At 39.4% G+C, this 16,644-nt stretch overlaps 1 protein-coding gene across 1 annotated transcript; it reads left to right on the plus strand.

Moving 5' to 3' along the window:
• Positions 1-6,297: 6,297 nt before the first annotated feature.
• On the plus strand, positions 6,298-16,644 carry LOC134528192 (uncharacterized). Its single transcript, XM_063361581.1, has 6 exons — positions 6,298-6,424; positions 7,246-7,458; positions 8,830-8,934; positions 11,445-11,494; positions 13,252-13,701; positions 16,250-16,644. Exons 2-6 carry the CDS (start codon positions 7,248-7,250, stop codon positions 16,292-16,294), a joined length of 861 nt encoding a protein of 286 aa, XP_063217651.1. The 5' UTR covers positions 6,298-6,424; positions 7,246-7,247; the 3' UTR covers positions 16,295-16,644.

A 16,644-nucleotide genomic window follows, 5' to 3' on the forward strand; every position in this document is an offset into this window, starting at 1 on the left:
AATTAACAATTTTTTTTTTTTTTTTTTTTGCTGGGCTGAACTCGTAAAAAATAAATTAAATGTTGTTTCACTAAGCATGTTGTTATTATGGGCTTGTGCTGGGGATCAGTAGCCGAGACGCAGGGAGTGTGTGCAACTCGGCAGACTGTGTCGCCAGTCCGGGGCGGTGGCGCGCTCTCCTCGAGGTGTGAGACTAGAGGAACCAGCCTCCTGGTGGTCCGCCCAGAGAGGCCTCGAGCCCTCGCCGCCGCCAGTCCCGACAGCTCGGCTCCCCTGCTGCGGGTAGGACAGCAACACAGCGGAGTTTTATACTAATTATTCATAGCTTTCTCACAAATGTTTAACATTCTTGCACAATATTATTACGAGTGGGGAAAAACGGGTTCTTACGCATAGCCTAATAAAATTGTTTTTTTTTTTTTTGTTACTAATATTTAAATGACTTATTAAATCACCACACTTAATGTCTGCTCGCCAATAACTAAATATATCTGTCATGTTCCGAAGTTCGCACTCCTCACTGGAGCAAGGCTCGACAGTGGTTCGTCCCCTTACCTCGCGCCTGTCCACACACACAGTCTCGCGCCACTCGTTAGCACTCGCACGGTCCCGTCGCTACACATCCGCGCCACTCGCCGAACTCGCACTTCACTCAACTCGCCTGTTGGAACTCCCGCGTAGACCAGCGTCACCACTTTTATACCCGTTGAACCGACTTTCTGGAACTGACTAGAGTGGTTGAGACGTGTCGCGTCATCCCGGGCCCACCCGACGCTCGAAGCATCCAGAATAGCTACGCTTATTCACGCCATTCCTCGCGGGGGGAAGGGGGGGGGGGGCTCTACATGCCCACGGAATTCCCAGGCCGCTAAGGAATAGATAACAGCCCCGAGAAAGGCGACGCGGGGGCAGTGGGGTTGCGAGGTCGGGCTGCCCTAATCCCCGAAGGTATGCGCGAGTGACGTCAGAGGCCGTGCGGTGTTTCCAGGCCGCCCCGGTACTTGGCGCACGTCGCGACCTTGTCTCCCGCGTTCACAACTATATAAAAATTGGATGTTGGTATGTATGACATTGATAAACTCAAGACTCCGTTCAACCGATCGCCATGAAAATTTCTATATTGTGATTTTTACTGTCAATCCTCAGAATAACAATAAATAGTGATTGTGACTGTGATAAAATTACATACAAACCGTCCGTTTAAAAAATATATAGAGGTAAATAAATAAATAAATAAACAGTGGCAGAACAACGTCTGCCGAGTTCTGCTAGTATCTATACTTTATAATGTCAGTCTGTTGCACAACTGTGTAACCATAAATATTCTAATGCATGATATAAATAACTAAAACATATCTTGCTGTAGTTAACCCTGAAAAAAATTTCAAGCGAATATTATATGACACGTGGGAACTAACAAGGATGACACAGGATAGTGCAATACGTTTTAGCTTGGTCTCTACGCTTAAAGCGCTAAATTGGTCTATAATGAAAGGAATTCGATGGTAAGTAGGTACATGGCGCCAAAAAAATAAAAAGAAGAGAGGGGTGTATCTGGGGCCCAGGCATCAGGGAAATCAAGGGCTATGGTTAGGTTGTCAGAGTTATTTTACGTGTGAATTAAAATTGATAATATGAATAAAATAACAAGTATATTTCTTATATAATTCCTAGGAAAGTTCACAAGTTTTGCGATACGCTGAGATTACGTTTACAGTTATCGTCACGGTTGCATTTAAAGTCTTTAATTTTTTTTTTAATTTTTAAATGACATTTTGTAATGGAAAGGAACCCACAAAAATATTTTCATCCGGTCACTTTGTCTTAATTTGACGTCCCCGCATTTTTGGACTTCTGAGTGGTGACTCCACACACCTGAAGTGGATAATAAGTATAGATGGAGGCACCTTGCACCTTGCACCTTTCTATGCCACTTGTAATGTTGAGCGTCATTATTATACACAGTTGAAGTGGAATCGGAATGAACTCAGATGGTCACAATTAGGCCTGAGCGAAGTTTCTACTACGCGAATCAAACGAAGCTCTATTTTAAAATTTGATTTGACTTTACCGGGAAATTTTCAATCAGTTTCATTTGACGCTTCCGTTGTGACGCAAAGCTTCACATTTGCTGAAAAGTTTAAAAACATTAAAAGCCTAAGATTCGCTCATGAAAATATTCAGTTTTCTTTATTGTATATGTTTTGCTTGAATAAAGTTGGTTATTCCTACTTGTAAAAATCAAAAGTTTCCATTCCGTTTGTTTTTATGAACTCTCAATATTAATACTAGGCATGGTTTTTTATAATTTTTATTGAATGGTGTTATATATACAGCACAATCAGTTCATTTATTACAAACGTTCAACGATTATATTTATTTTCTTTCAAGCCTGTTTTAAATAAAATAAGTCTAATATTGCTTCACTGAGAATAATATTCGCAATTCGATTCAACTTGTCAAATATTTAAAACATTCGATTTCATCTTTGTTTCTCAGCACAGTCACAATCTCATTTAATTATTTAAGTTCCCGTGTAATTACATAAATCTAAGTTATAGTTGTCTGTTACAATTTTTTAAAATTTATATCACAGTATGCTGCTAAGGCTTAAAACTATTTAATGAGTTAACATATGGTTAATTGGCAAATATATCAAATACTAACGATAAATTTGCCCAGTTCATCTGAAGTATACTAGTTTGTGCCACTGGATAGCTGCAAGCTTCACTTGTCATATGCGAGATTGGTTGCTTACTTAGTGGAGCCTATTACAAAATATTATATTATTATATTTATTATATATTTTTAATAAAGTAACACCCAGATAAATTAAATAAATGAAAATATAATTAAAATTTGTATATAATATATCACTTTAAAAAATAAAACCGACCTTTCTCTCTCTACCAAGCGAAATATTAGAAGCTATGGAGTTACGCTGTTGTACATTATCTAACTCTGTGTGATAATTATTTACGGGAATGATCATTTCTTTTGAATTTTATGAGTTATTAAAATAAAATAAAGACTTAATTTATTTCGATATGTTTACATAAATATGTTGTCAATTTCAAGCATTATACGTTTTTGAGTTAAAGCATTTCTTACGGACAGGCTGAACAGAAGGACAATTTTTTTAACGTTAGATTTGGTTTAGGTATTTATCTTTCTAACAGTAAAAATATGTAATAGGTTATAACTCGAAAATCACAAACGTACACTCAATTTGTATGTATTTTTAACATCTAAGTATCACGAAGCGTATAACCGCGTTTCATAAAAGTAGTAGATGGATTATAATCAACGAATTTTTTAACAGTTTTTTCTGGGTTTTGCACAATATTTGCCACTTTGATACTTGAAGTCAAAAGTCAAAGTCACCACTACTCACCTTTTCCCATGTAGATAATAGAACACATTTTTTATCATGGTGAAATTTTAACACTAATTTCTTGTTCAAGTGTTTTTCACATCAATGTTTAACCTTTATTATTATATGATGGTATTTTAAAGTTTCCTTCTGGCAAGCGCCATTCAAGCTTTTTAAAAAATCTTGCAATATGAGCCTTTATCCTGCTTCACTGTATTTTTTTTTATAATGGAACAGAAATATTTATATAAAATTACATATATATGTAAATATCTAAATTAACATGAAAACATCTGCATCACTACACAATAGTGTTCGTAGTAATAACGGTATTTGTATTTTCAGAATAATTTATATTCTATAATATTTTTTTAATGTCACTGTTACAGAACATACTATAGGTAAAAGTATAGCATAAGGTAGATTTTTTTTTCATTTATGTATCTAGTCTGTAAGAATGTAATTATTTAAATGACTTTTTATATTATATACGTTAAATCGTGTTAGTTATCAAATATGTTTGGATCTAAACTGCTTTTCACACTTGCTTGTAAACTAATTATTTATTATTTATGGCATTCTCATAGCAATTTTGCTTTTATTTTCTTGACTATACGTTTTGTTATCAATTTACAATTACTTTGTAGACGTTTATGTAGCTAATATTCATTTCACGACATAAAATTAAATAAAAATAAATACCAAATAAATCCTAATGCATAGTAAAAATGACATTTAAAACGAGTTATAATAGGCTGCTCTTAAGAGAGAAAAAAATACAAGTAATCTTAAATGTAAAAAAAAGTATCTGATATTACGTTGCGTCAGTAATTAAGATCTATTTTTTCAAAAAATTATTACGGGAATGTATTCCTCTAGAAAACGGAATATTGTAGTGTAAAGAAAAACCGACAGTAACCATTAACTTTGAGTAAACCTAGAAACACCTGCAGCGCAGTCATATACGATGTGGCGGCGACAGAAAAAAACAGCCGAAATCCATCCGCGAAAAAAAATCTGTACTCGAGCGTTTCGACCATTGGCCCGGATTACAGAAGTGACCAAACCATAGAATGCACGATTAAAAACATTTTATAGTAATTGGTTCCTGGTACGTGAACGCGAGGGCGTACAGTAGAGAACCAGGCATCGCTTTTGCCACGACGCACCGGCGCTACTAACGTACAAGCTATAATACTATAAAAAATGTTCTCTATTTGTTGTTTAAACCTATGACACCATAGGATTAGCCGATACAGTCTCTTTTACTATCCTTCTCCACAAAAATCCACGATCGTGCATTTTTGGTATTTTTTATCTTTCCCATTTCACAATTGAAAGGTATGTTAGGTCAGATGTGTTAACGTTAGAGACCTGTAAAATTCGCGATTTCAAATCCCTTAAGGATAGATTCCATGATCCTCTATGCACTCGTGCTAATTACATTTGCTGATTGGTTACCGTCTCGTAACACTTGTTGACTGAAATGATCGTGAATCGCTAATTCTTTTGTTAAAGATTTTTCAATGGCCCAGAATCCTTCAGATAAACTGTGACCCAATCACTGAAGCAAAATAATGTCAAAAGTATTTGGACTCTATCCTATCGCGAAATGAATCCGCGAATTTTACAGGTCTCTAGTTAACGTATGTAGGCTAAATCAAATTCTCACAAACATGTTTTTTAGGGTATGCTCTTGCACTTCTAGGTGATCGTAACTAAAATGAAATGCTGTTAGTGACATTTAAAATACTCTGGAATTGTAAAAAAAAAAATCATCCTCGCATTTTTTTTTTTTTAAATTTCAGATCTTGAAGTTGCATGAAATGTTGGAACTGTTCATGCAAATAAAAGTAATGACTATCATGGTCGAAGAATGGGAGTAGTTTTTTTTTTCTTTAGCTAATTGCTGCGCCATGTTGGATTAAACGCCCCAAACACTGGCTGAAGGGTAGTGTTTTCACTGTGGAAACAGTTTTAAACGACTGTATTTTTTTTTTCGGGAGTGGCTATTTTTAACGACGGAGACTCTTAATTATTCTTACTAACCATCATCAGAAGTTATCAAACACAATTTCCACAATGTTTTGGGCGGAAAAAAATGACGATGGCGTGATTATAAAAGTGATTTTAACTCTTAAGAAGTATTAACTTCTTTCCTCCATGTGAAGTTCTTCCAACTCAGGAGGAGCGCAACTGTACAGGCGGAATATGGCCACTAAAAAACCTGTGCCTATGAAAAATGCCAACATGAAGTATTCAGTTTTAAATTATAGAAATGCATAGACATTTCTTGAACAAAATAACATAAAAAATAAGAATATTCACGAACATTCTTAGTTTAGAATTTATGAAATATGGGTATTTTGAAATATTATTTGAAAATGTTAGATTATTTTCGTAGAAATGAAATAAGCATGGCTGCAAAACAAAATTTTCTTTGTGCTTTGCTTTGCTTGTGCTCGTGTGTAATTTTTGCAATGGTAAATGAGGTTATGATTATTAGCAGCTATGCAGTTTTTAATATTTGAAACAAATAATAAAGCATTTTTTACGTAGTGTTACGGTTGATCCGTATTAAAAACTAAATAATCTTAAACGTAATAGGATAATATTACCAGCAAACACGACCACAAAATAGTCCAGGTTGCCAACATTTATCGTCGAAAAGTTAAATACTTTCAGATTGTTAAGTTGCCTCTAAATACTGCACAGTTCTCAGATTTCCAAAGAAGATAAGAGCGTTTGTTAAAGCATTGAGTTGCCACAATTTACCGTCTTTTTACTTTGTGTTCCCCTCCCCCTCCACCCCCCCTTTATTTTTGCTCGCCGGCCAGACAGTGTTCGGCTGTCATTGTTGTACCTTGTAAGCGATGGCTGGGGCTTGCTAGCTTGGGAATATGTTCTACGTCGAGCGCATTGTTGCTTTAAAACAACCAACAATCCGAAAACAATAACCTTTGGTCGTCGAGAGACAGCCGTTCACACAGACTTCAAACATTTCGGACTCCGTCATCGAAATTCACGGTGAAGAATAACCAGACCTTTCAGGTAAATTAACGAATCATACCATCTCGTTCTTGGCGACGATAATTAGGGTCGATGGTATGATAATTCTGGGGGGGGGGGGGGGGTTGGTATATAGCTCCTGATTCCAGAGGAGACCGGTGTTCGAACGTCGGTCATGTGGCATCCCGACATCGGGTTGTTCCATGGTTTCCACTACATCACAGCGGGGTGATTCACTAGCATTAGGCCGTTGGCAATTCTTTTACCGGCATACCCTCTGTCTGTGTAGTTCATATTTCGAAAACAGTGTTCTCTCTTAGATTTGTTTCATTTAAGGCGTGTCTACGTTTCACCAAAAATCTTCTAGAACGCCGAGATTCATATAATAAGAAAAAAAAAAATTAACAGATTAATGACCACAACGCACTTTCAAATTTCAATAATCCACTTGAAAGTTTTAACCAAAACACTTGACAGTTCCGAAGTAGCTTGGCTTCTGGGTTGTAGCCGGAGACCTTGAGAACAATTCACCGACGTTTCGGTCGACATTTCAGTCGCCATCATCAGGGAGCAGTTACCTACTGTAGTTAAACTGCTCCTTGATGACGGCGAGTGCGATGTCGACCGAAACGTCGGTGAATTATTCGCCAAGGGTTGCTGCTACAAACCCAGAAGCCGAGCTACTTCGGACAATGGCCGTGAAAGCCTGCGAATAATTCTTCCGAACGATATTAAGATATTAAGATATTCACTTGGAGACGTAAAACCCCGGAAAAGAGTGCCGACGGTTGCGGGAACCTCTGCTCCTCTACTCCTCCAACCACACGCGACGACAATAACACGGCGTCCCGTCCCGCCCGCAGCCATGACCAGCTTCACAGCCGTCCACCGCGCCGTCGTCATCTACCTGGACGACGCGGGCCAGGAGGTGTTCAGGATCGACAAGGAGGTGGACGTGCAGGTGCCGCCGGCCTCCGGGGGAGCCTCGGCGGGTCCCTGCTCGTCGTCGGCGACCCCTGGGGCCCCCAAGTACCCGGGCATGGTGCAGCTGCCGGCCCAGTCCTCCAAGGACTGCGGTAAGCCGCGCGCTGCTCCCAGCCAGAACTCACCACACTGTTGTGCATTGGCGGCTCCGGGAAGACCTCTCGGGCAGGGCTCTCACACACAGGAGGATGCAGTTAATAATCATGACATTGCCCTTGGCATATTCACATAATATATGGTCTCAAATACTGAAATTTTGTATTTTCGTACTTTGAAAGAAGAGTTTAGCACATTAACGAAAGTATTTAAGTCAACATTAATATTCTCTATAAAGAAATAAGAAGTAAAATTTGGGCTCGGAAGGGGCTGTCGCCCCCTGCGCCCTTCCTCTGGAGCCGCACTTGCTGTTGTGGCTTGGCTTCTGGGTTGTAGCCGCGTCCTTGGCGAATAATTACACCGACGTTTCGGTCGACATTGCAGTCGCCATCATCAGGGAGCAGTTACGTACTGTATATAATATGTAAATATATGTTCAATATATAAATTTGAATTATATGTTATTAACTGCTACCTAAAAGTTTCATAAAAACGGAAAAAAAATATTTATTTTTTTTTGTTCTGATTAATTTAAACCTAATTACTCGCAAAAGTGTTGTTACTCTTTTTCTGTAATAAAACTCACTTCATCATTTAATTTTTTATGGTTCTTCTTAGTGAAATCCTTTCAAGAAGTTAAAACTTTAGTTTTACAACTATGATATATTATGCTATACAATTCATAGCTGGCTGACTTTTTATCAGAACAGAACCCTACTCCATACACTCGTATGTTCATGGACAAGAATAACTTCAACTTCAGAACAGACACCCTATTCATAGACCACCTACTCCATGTACCAGAGTGACACTGACTTCAGAACAGACAGCCACTCCATACCTATACCAACTACTTCATGGACCAGAGTGACATTGACTTCAGAACAGACACCCACTACATAGACCAACGATTCAATGGACCAGAGTGACACTGACTTCAGATAAGACACCCACTACATAGACCAACGATTCAATGTACCAGAATGATTCTGACTTCAGATAAGACACCCACTACATAGACCAACGATTCAATGTACCAGAATGACACTGACTTCAGAACAGACACCCATTACATTGATCAACTACTCCAAGGAACAGAATGTCACTGACTTCAGAACAGACACCCACTACATAGACCAAGTATTCAATGTACCAGAGTGACACTGACTTCAGAACAGACACCCATTACATTGGTCAACTACTCCAAGGAACAGAATTACACTGACTTCAGAACAGACACCCACTACATAGACCAAGTATTCAATGGACCAGAGTGACACTGACTTCAGAACAGTCACCCACTACATAGACCAACTACTCCATGGTGTGATGTGGCGAGTACTCAATAAGACTGTCGCTTGTTGCAGGCACCACAGCTGCGCCGATATGTCCTCCCCCCTGCCCCCCACCCTGCCCGCCCCCCTGCCCACCCCCCTGCCCACCTCCAGCCGACCAAGGACAGTGCGTCAAGGGTGAGTAGCTCACACTCGGCTGTACTGTCTGTCTGCAGGCTGTGCAAGTTTGTACAGGCTGACAGTGAGTCCGAATTCAACCGGCAACCTTCTGCTGCGAGTCCATCTCGCAAAATTCAGTTAGAGTGCTTTCCAAAACTGGTGGACATACGTCCTTTAAGGTTAGAGCTGAACATGTTACATGCCGCAAATAGTAGGGCAGTGTTTAACATAATTTTACTGACAAAATTCGTTGTGTAAATATTTAACAAAAAAACTATTACAAATTGAAGTATTGCTCCCAATTAGTTATAAAAAAATCACTCAAATACAGTAAAACATTATTTTTAGAACATTCTTCCATTAAACACTATCTAGATCTTTGCTGTCCCACTTTCTATATTATTTACAATAAAGTAGTTTTGCAGATCTAACTTCAAAAACATATACCAGCCTTGTGAATAACTTTGAGCCTATTTCGTGTGTATATATATATATATATATATATATATATCTATAGAGAGAGAGAGAGAGAGAGAGGTAAATAGTTTCAACTTATTTATTTGTTATTAAATTGTGACCGATGTTTGTCAGTGAATTCAGACCCAGTTTGTAATTAATAATGTATGTACCTATAATATTTATGCAATGTTGTCAAGTTGAGATGAATGCATTTGGCGTCAGTTGAATTACATAATTTGTCAGTATGAACAACAGGATTTTATTTTAGTGAAAAGTTATTATCATCTGAAAGTGACAGCACTGAAGCAAAACCTAATCTAATAAGGTTTCATTAATTTTTTTAACATAAACTCGCAATAATATTTTATGCTTATCACTATATTGATACATAAACATTTTACACACGAGCAAAAACAATTAAAATGTTTGCTTTTTTTCTATTTGAGAACTTTTCACCCTTGCATAGCTTTATTTTAGTCATTACTACCTTTCATGTGTTTTTAAAACTTAAAACTCCCAATACAGCCACAGAGAAACAGTCCTTAAAAGAAAATATTTTTAGAGTCGGTATGTTTTCAATTTGTTTAGGATCAAATAAGCTTTGTTCAAACAATGTAATTATTTTCAGCAATAAATCATTAATTGAAATTAAATGCAGCTGAACACATATTTTTACACATTGTAATATTATTTATAGTGACGCTTGCGTATCCAGATATACGACTTATTTGATGCTTTTAAACAATCATATGTATACTTATATTTGCACATTCATGAACATACACATGTGTAGGCTACTGGCGTTCTAGGAAACGGTTCTAACGATTTAGTGCAAACTTGGGTACTTCGGAAGCATAAAACATTATGTCTCAAAAACAAAATGTTTTCATTACAACAGTTTAAATAATTTTAAATAGTGCTTCACTTAAGTACTCAATTATTTTAAACTCAAAATATCTGAATTTTTGACATATCGTAGATCGTAGTATTGTATGCCAACATAATGTACGGCAAACGATGGTAAAATTTATGGTTAAAAGTGCATTTTGCCCCAAAGTGGACATAGTTTTTTATGCCTCCGAAGCTGTTTTCAAGAGCAAGAAATGTAATTAGCTAGGTCCCAACTGCGAATACATTGATGAGTAGAGTAACAATTATTTCGTGGATTCATTTTACGCCAGGCTATGCTCAACTGGCTACACATAATTAAGCCTTTATAGAGTGTTCATTCTATGATAATACGATCTCACAATTTAGCAGGTTACACGTGATTGCTCTCCTTGTTTACAGCTGGCTTAGGGTCGTCAAGTTCATGACAAGACCACTGTAGTAAAATCATCAACGTGAACCTGATGTATATTTTATTATTATTAAATTTTATAATTTTCTTATTTAATTTAGGTTCAGTATTTGATAATATTAGTCTACTTTGCTAGTGAGTCAGCCCAATAACCATGGCTCTAATCAATGACAGAAGTAGTACAAAGGTAAAATTGTTTGAATTTAACCAGTCGCGAAATAAATCCGACAATTTTTCGTGGGTGTATCGACAAATTTACCTCTAGAAATTACTAGATTCATTTGGCTACAAGACTGACTTAATTTTGTTTTTTCCACATGGATTTAATTATTGGCTTCTTTATTCAGACAATCCCATGTACAACTGCGAGCCAATAGTTCCCAATTATCACAAAAGTAATGGAATCACACAGAGTCCAATAAAATTGCAAAAAAAAAGTTTTCTCTTAATTATTATATCAGCTATTGGGATGACTATGACCGGCATATTTGTGTTTGACAACACACACTAACTGCTGCTTGATTAATATGATTTATTTTATTGGATCGTGTGTTTTTTAAACACGCTCATGAAGGACTATAAACAAATGACTATTGACGGAAGCCAATTTACAAATTAAATTTTCTTGCTTGTACACGATAATGTGGAGTCTTACATGATGACATAAAATATCTATTGTCTTGCAGGTATTTTAAAATTGCTGTTAGAGTATTCAAAGAAATCTGAATTAATTTTAGCCTGACATTTAGTTCAATGTGACTTGTTGCAGAAAAATTTGCATCGAAGCATGCGTCGCGTCTACCCCAACTGCAGAAAGAGGTAAGCACTAACTACCATTTAAAATGCCATTATATAATCACTATTCCATGATAGAATCAACCTGCCTATAACTAACTAAGCTCTTTTTTTATGCTCATTGGTCGATAACAAGACCACATCCTTTGGTGGGTTACAGACTTCACCACGATGTTAAGAGGGATTACGCCTCTTAATTTTGCAGTTTCAAATATTTTGATACCGCTTGCAATGAAGCGTCCGTGCTAAATTTTTTGGTTTGGCATGGCATAAGACTTAGCTTTGGCTACTTGTTGAAGTCAACACTTATGAAATGGTACGATTATCAAGACAGTTGTAGTAGCCCGCGTTAAAAAATAAGTTATTTCCTCGCGGCTACAGACTAGAGCCTATTAGTAAATGCGTGGTAAGTAAATAAGTAGTAAAATATTATAATTACAGCAAAAAGATGGGAAAAAATCCAAAATGGCAGAGCCTAATCACCCTTAACTGGGTCAGCATCGCCAAGGACTTGTCAAGAGCTCTGCAGTCCAAATATCAACGTGAAGCATATGTATACGTGATTAAAGTATACTTATCTACCCGATGTGTTCACTTAATAATCGTGCCTGTAGACTATTTTTGGTAAAAATCATTGTACGTAACAAAGTATTATCTACTTAATAAAACTCTAATAATGACTGACTGACATACAATGCACAGCTTAAACCGGTGATTTTAGAAACATAAGTAGACGTTAATATTAAATAACGTAGATGAGCATTAAGGAAGGATTTAAAAAATTAATCCCCTAAAGGACTAAATAGGTGATGAAAGTTTTAGAAATCCATTCAGGCACAAGGGTTGTGACAAATATAATTTTTGATGACTGGCAATTAAATGTCAAAATTTCCTGCGCTGGCAAAAAATCCCTGCAAGATTCACGTTATTATTCGGAGACAGGCTATATATATGTTTATAGGCTATATAAGTATCACTTTTATTGGATAGTGGGTTCTTTGGCAGGGCCTGTCGGACAATTATCCGGTATTAAAATAAGAAAATTAATAGCCCTATGAAGCATTGACTAAAGGTAAAATGTGACTGCCGGCAAAATGTAAAAGTGTATGGAGTCTAGCTTTGGTTCCAGAAAATTAAGTGATCTTTTTATGGTCTCTGTGGTACAGAAATCGAACGAAATAACTGTTATGATTTCCGTAACATTGAACACGCGGCCAGTCACGTCTGCCACGAAACTCGGTTTTTGGCATTTCTGTTTGAGAATTAGTCGTTCAGTGTTGAGGCCATACGTGGTCGGCTGGTCTCTGGCTCATATCTTCCCCAAGAGGATTCAGGTTGCGATCTGCGACGGAGCCAAACACGGAACTTAGCGGACGTTTCCGCTAACCGTTTGGGTTTTTTCTCGGGAGAACTCCCGTTAACCCCTACCTCAACACGCATTTCGTCGATTCCCCACTGTTCCGAATCTATAATTGAAACCCTCGTATGTAAAAAGGGGTAACCATAAAAATAATTAAATTCGTAATCAAAGGTTTATCGTGATAAGGTTCAAAATGATACCTTTTTTTATGAAGTTAAGTTACGGGAAAAACCTTCTTGGACGAACACAGATTACAATTCGTAGTTCGCAAGAATGTTTTAGGTATCACTATTTACACTAGAGATCTTCAAACATCACCATCCTTCGTCGTCTCTAGTGAATCGACGCGTTTAAAGATTCCCGTGACGGCAAATAGCGCGCGGTGTTGCCAACACTTTTGTTCCCCCCGGACCTGCGGCAGCTGGTGTCGCTGACGGCCAGAGTGGGGCAGACGGCCGACGACCTGCAGAAGGCGTACGACGAATACGTGTGCGCGTCGCGCGTGGAGCGGCAGCGGCGGGAGGGTGTGATCAACCGCCTGGACATGGTCCACGAGAACCTCAAGCACCTGGCCGAGGTGCAGTACGACCCGATGCCCAGGCCCGACTCGGACGTGCACCCGCTGCGCAAGTGGCGCTTCACCAAGCCGGTGAAGGTGGAGTACCAGCGCGAGCCGGACATGCGCTGGAAGCCCGACTGCCCCAAGGACAAGCCGCGGCGCAGCGTGCTGCCCGACGACGTGAGCTGCTCGTCGGCGGAGTACGTCGGGCCGCCCGAGAAGGAGCCGCCGCGCGGGGACGTGGCGCCCCAGGGTCTGGACGCGGTCCGCATCAACCACGAGCCGCTGTGGGACCTGGCCAACCGCTTCAAGGTGTGCAGCTCCTCCGCCTTAGCACCATACAGTCACAATAGCTCAGCGCCGCCCTTCAGGTGGGACCTAGTATCATGGAGCTCAACGCCGCCATCCAGGTGTGACCTAGTATCCTAGGGCTAAACGCCGCCATCCAGTTGGGACTTAGTATTCTGGAGCTCAGCGCCACCATCCAGTTGGGACTTAGTATCCTAGGGCTCAGCACCGCCATCCAGTTGGGACTTAGTATTCTGGAGCTCAGCGCCACCCTCCAGGTGGGACTTAGTATCCTAGGGCTCAGCACCGCCATCCAGTTGGGACTTAGTATTCTTGAGCTCAGCGCTACCCTCCTGGTGGGACTTAGTATCCTGGAGTTCAACACCGCCCTTCAGGTGTGACCTAGTATCCTAGGGCTCAACGCCGCCATCCAGTTGGGACTTAGTATTCTTGAGCTCAGCGCTACCCTCCTGGTGGGACTTAGTATCCTGGAGTTCAACACCGCCCTTCAGGTGTGACCTAGTATCCTAGGGCTCAGCACCGCCATCCAGTTGGGACTTAGTATTCTGGAGCTCAGCGCCACCCTCCAGGTGGGACTTAGTATCCTAGGGTTCAGCACCGCCATCCAGTTGGGACTTAGTATTCTGGAGCTCAGCGCCACCCTCCAGGTGGGACTTAGTATCCTAGGGCTCAGCACCGCCATCCAGTTGGGACTTAGTATTCTTGAGCTCAGCGCTACCCTCCTGGTGGGACTTAGTATCCTGGAGTTCAACACCGCCCTTCAGGTGTGACCTAGTATCCTAGGGCTCAACGCCGCCATCCAGTTGGGACTTAGTATTTGAGTCACAGTAACGCAAGATAGACATAGTATTCTGGCTCGCTAACATGGGTCAAACTCTTTACTTTCGCCATCATGATAGACTCAAAACATACGTTGACTGCTTCGGCCAGGACATTCCAGTAGCTTCAGTGGAGAGTTAAACCTCGAACCCAAACGCCATAGCGTCTCCTCAACTTCCCCCAGCAACGTCGGGATGTGAACAACCTTTCGTGTGTGACCTCCACTGCTGGCACTACAATAAACAAATGCCATTCTTAGTCATTTCATGTTGGGTCTGAAATGCCAATTTTCGTTTTGATTGAATGGAAATGATTTATTACATAGTCCATTCATACATACATTCATACGTACAGGTGAAGCTAATAAAAGTGTGAAAAAAACACTGCATTAATACAAAATATTGTAGTAATACTGGGTTCGAATTCTTACCCGGGCATTTATCCTTTAGTGTTGTTCCAGTATACCAACAGTTAAAGTTATTTGAAAACCGTTCCCTGAATATCTTTCCAATATTAACTGCGCACATAAATTAATAAGCATAATTAAACAAAAAAGTTAAAGTATTGAATAATTGATTATCTTTTCCATGATTTAAAAATTTATGCCTGAGTAAAACTTCAACTAAAAATTTAGTTATACACCAATTTTCGTAAGAAATACTCAGTATTATCTCGGAAAATGGAATAGACTCCCGGATATAGTGTTTGAACCGTGGTGCTGGTATGAACACCGTATAAATACTCCTCTCCCCCCCCCCAAACCAAAACACTAAGCAGCTGAGGCGTTAAAGGTATCCCGCCTGGTCTACGGTTGCTATGGGTGACTTAGGGCATGTCAGAGGTGTTCCAAGATCGTCATCGTCTGATTAAAGTTCAACGAGAGTAAACAGAAAAAAAATTTATGTTCTTATACAAATGATTCCTTTGGAAACCAGTTACCAAGAATTAGGTTCCTATACTACAAGAAAGATATTGCAACTTTGTACAACACATTTTTTAATATATGAAATATGTTTTTGGAGTTAATACTGAGTAGTTTTTTACGAAAATTTGCCCATATTTTTGATTTTGGTTGATGTTTCATTGAAGCATTTTTATTTTCAAACCACGAAGTTAAAAAAATTGAATTATAAATAATTGGACATTATTTAGTTTTATTATATTTAATATGCGTAGTAAATACTGAAATGCCATTTCGGGAACGGTTTACCAATAAATTTAACTACTGGAGTTACTGGGACAACACAAAGCATAAATTCCCGGGTAAGAATACGAACCTAGTGTTACTGCGAATGTTATTAACGTAAACTTTTTTCTTGTAAATGAAAAATTTACAAATATCTGTGATTTTACTTCAATATTAGTGTTCCCTTAACACGCAAAAAAATATATATATGTTTCTGATAATCCGGTACCAAAATAGGCCAAAAATAAATTTTGGTGTTTTGCGAAAGAAACACGAAGCACGCCGAATCACTCCCGAGCGATCCCGGTTGATAATCCCAGGCCGTACCGTGCGCTGTCGACTACTAGTCACGTGGTGCGTATACTGTGAAAGAGTTTACGACTTTATTGAAAAACAATTAAAGGTGGTTTTCTTTCAGCTCGAGGTCAATATTATATTGCCTTAAAAAAAAATACGTGCATTTCTCGCTTGGTGCCGGACCATCGAGCATACCCTGACGTTTCGAATGCCGGGCAGTGAAGTTTCTCACGAAGTGACTTATTGCAGGGTTGGCAGTGCGCAGCGCCTCCTCCACCTCCGAGGTGCAACTAGAAACAAGGTTAAGCCCTGCCAGCGAACGGCTTCCTCGTCGGCGGAGGGTCCCTCGAGGTGGAGGCTGTAGTAGGCATCTCAGCACGACGTCATCCCGACCGGACGAACACCCAAATCCGCCGAGAAGAGACGCCGTCGTCTCCTCTGCGTCGCTGGCTCGGAGACGTTGCCTAAGTTCGCCCACGGAGCGGCGAGAACGCAAACAACCGAAGCTGGCACACGTCATACACACTCGTCGTGCCCCAAAGCAAAAAAAAAAAATAACTCACGCAAATTTTATCCACGTGTATCCTGTTTTAATACATCACCACATTTAAAAGCAAATTTTATAATAAAACGATTCGAGAATC

Source organism: Bacillus rossius, chromosome 1 (assembly GCF_032445375.1).
Source record: "Bacillus rossius redtenbacheri isolate Brsri chromosome 1, Brsri_v3, whole genome shotgun sequence".
NCBI lineage: Eukaryota > Metazoa > Arthropoda > Insecta > Phasmatodea > Bacillidae > Bacillus > Bacillus rossius.